Source organism: Lepidothrix coronata, unplaced genomic scaffold (assembly GCF_001604755.1).
Source record: "Lepidothrix coronata isolate B3197 unplaced genomic scaffold, Lepidothrix_coronata-1.0 Scaffold176, whole genome shotgun sequence".
In the NCBI taxonomy this organism is placed as follows: Eukaryota; Metazoa; Chordata; class Aves; order Passeriformes; family Pipridae; genus Lepidothrix; species Lepidothrix coronata.
In genome coordinates, this window is record NW_016690356.1 from 1,607,012 (window position 1) to 1,609,343 (window position 2,332).

General features: G+C 60.3%; 1 protein-coding gene across 1 annotated transcript in view; it reads left to right on the top strand.

Moving 5' to 3' along the window:
- Nucleotides 1–2,129: 2,129 nt before the first annotated feature.
- The window catches only part of IGDCC3 (immunoglobulin superfamily DCC subclass member 3), a 98,626-nt gene continuing 98,423 nt past the window's right edge, over nucleotides 2,130–2,332 (top strand). The window contains exon 1 of the mRNA XM_017830267.1: nucleotides 2,130–2,223. Within this exon, the coding sequence (XP_017685756.1) occupies nucleotides 2,157–2,223 (67 nt within the window). The 5' untranslated portion in view covers nucleotides 2,130–2,156. The remainder of the gene's footprint in view (nucleotides 2,224–2,332) is intronic.

Sequence of the window (2,332 nt, forward strand, 5' to 3'; positions counted from 1 at the left end):
AGTTCAGGCTGGACACTGTCACTTCTATAACCCTGCTGCTTTTCCAAAGGCTCCGATTTCTGCTTGCAGTGTGATAAGCAAATTCCTGCCTCCAATACAAAGCAACTTTTCTAAGCCCTCATGGTTACAGGGCATAGAAAAACGAGTGCTCTGAATTCCCGCTCTCAGTTGGCTGCAAAAGCCCCAAACCTGCCTTTTTCCTAAAAAATCTCATGTTTTTTTCACACAAGTCCTGTTGTTTGGGGGGACTGCCCACTCTTCCAATTTTTGAATGTGCCACCAGCACTATCACCAGCGTCATTTGCAGATGCAGGGCTGAACTTGGTGATGCCGTAAACAGGTACCTACCTCCCCCAGCTCCTGGGTCCTGCCAGTGCACACGGCAGCAGAAGCACCCAAAAGCTGTGGTTTCTGGGGAAAACAGCTCTGTGAAGCACATGGTGCTTTATTTCTCTTGGAATTATTAATTCCCACAAGCTATCCTCAGTAACAGTGGCGTCCTGGAAGCTGCCACAAGCCCACGGTGGCTGCGAGCATTATAAAAATGCTGGTGGGGCCCCATGGCAGGAGCCAGGGAGTCGGAGCAAGAGCACGGCTAGTGCCAAAAGGTCAGGGACACCGCAGAAATTCAGATGTTACCGAGAGGCTGGTGGAGCCAGAGCAAATACTTCCCCAGCTGAAAGCAACCTCATACAGCTCAGCCCTCCACTAAACGAGGGAAGCTTTAATGTGGAGCAGATGTAGTGACGTCTTCTTTCCTCGTTAGCTGATTCCGACACGCTCAGGGTGCACCATCCAGGGGAGTCTAACATTGCTCCTCTTCACAAAGGGGTTTTCACCAGATTTCTGGGAATGGTTACATGGTTTAGAACAGTCCATCAAGATCTGATTTTAGTCTGAAAAAAGAAATTAATTAGGATCCACTTTTATTTCTTCTTAGTTGTTTTCTCGCCAAGCAAACACCACAAGAGACACTGAGCTGTCCTTGCGGAGATGGCTTTTGCTGCTGACAGTGATGATGGGAGTTATGTTTGTGGAGAATGTGGGCCAAGGGACAGGGCAGGATCAGTTGGAAGGCACAAATTATTGTGTGGGCGCTGGGGCCGAGAGCTATACAGGGACACATTATTCTCATTTCATGCCAGGAGAGCAGAAAAATTATCCTGCTGTGGCAGCATTTAGGAGCAACTCATCCCTTACTGGGTCCTTCCTCACTGGGGCCTCTTCCAGAGTGAGCGGGCTGGTCCAACACCTGCTCGAGCGACCCGGGTAAGTCACCTTAGGATAGCGTTAAAATCAGGAGCACTGAGGTGGGACAAGCCAAGCACTTCTTCGTTCCTGTGAGCTTGCCCCAGTGAGGGGAGCCCTGTGAAGGGAGCCTTGTGAAGGGAGCCCCGGAGAGCGGAACTGTTGAGGGGAGGCCCTCGAGGGGGCTCTGATGAGAGGGGTCCTGTGAGGGGAGAAGCGCGAGGGGTCCTCGGTGAGGGAGACCTGTGAGGGGAGACTCATGAGGGGGCTCCGGTGAGGGGAGACCTGTGGGGCTGCCCCAGGGACGGGAGATCCGTGAGAGGGAGACCCGTCAGGTAGGACTGGTGAGAAGAGCTCTGTGAAGGGAGCCCCGTGAAGCAGAACCACTGAGGGAAGCCCCGTGAAAGGGGTCTGAGAGCTCTGTGATGGGAGCCCCGTGAGGTGGAACCACTGAGGGGAGAGCCGTGAGGGGGCTCCGGTAACGGGAGACCCCTGAGGGTCCCTGCACGCTCCCCGCAGGTCCTGGGCGCGGAGCGGCCCCTCACGGGGGCCGCCCCCCGGCCCCGCAGCCCCTCGTCCCCTCAGCCCGGCCGGCGCTGGCGGCGCCCCGGCGAATGCGCAAGATGGCGCAAGGCGCTGCCCGCCCGCCCCCCGCCCGCCGGCGGCCCCGCTCCCTCAGCGCCGCCCCCCGCCCGCCCGGCGCGGCGGCGTGTTCGCGCCGAGGGCAGCACCGCCGAGAGCCGCTTTTCCCCTTTTTTTCCCCTTTGCTTTCCCCCCCCTCACCCCTCCCGCCCCGCAGCTGGGGGTGGTTCTCGCCTGCCCGCCCTCCCTCCTCCCCTCCCTCCCTGCCGGCGGGCTGCTCCCTCCCCGTGGGGCGCAGGGAGGCGAGCCCGCCCGCCCGGGATGCCATGGCTCCGCCGGGCTCCGCGCTGCCCGCCTGCCTGCTGGGGCTGCTGCTGCTCGTGTGCCGCGGAGGTAAGAGCCGGGCTGGGCTGGGGGAGCGGGCGGGGGCGCGGACACGGACCGCGGCCCTGCCGCCGCGCCCGGCGCCGCTCCCGCCCCGCGGCCGCTCCGTCCGTCGGTC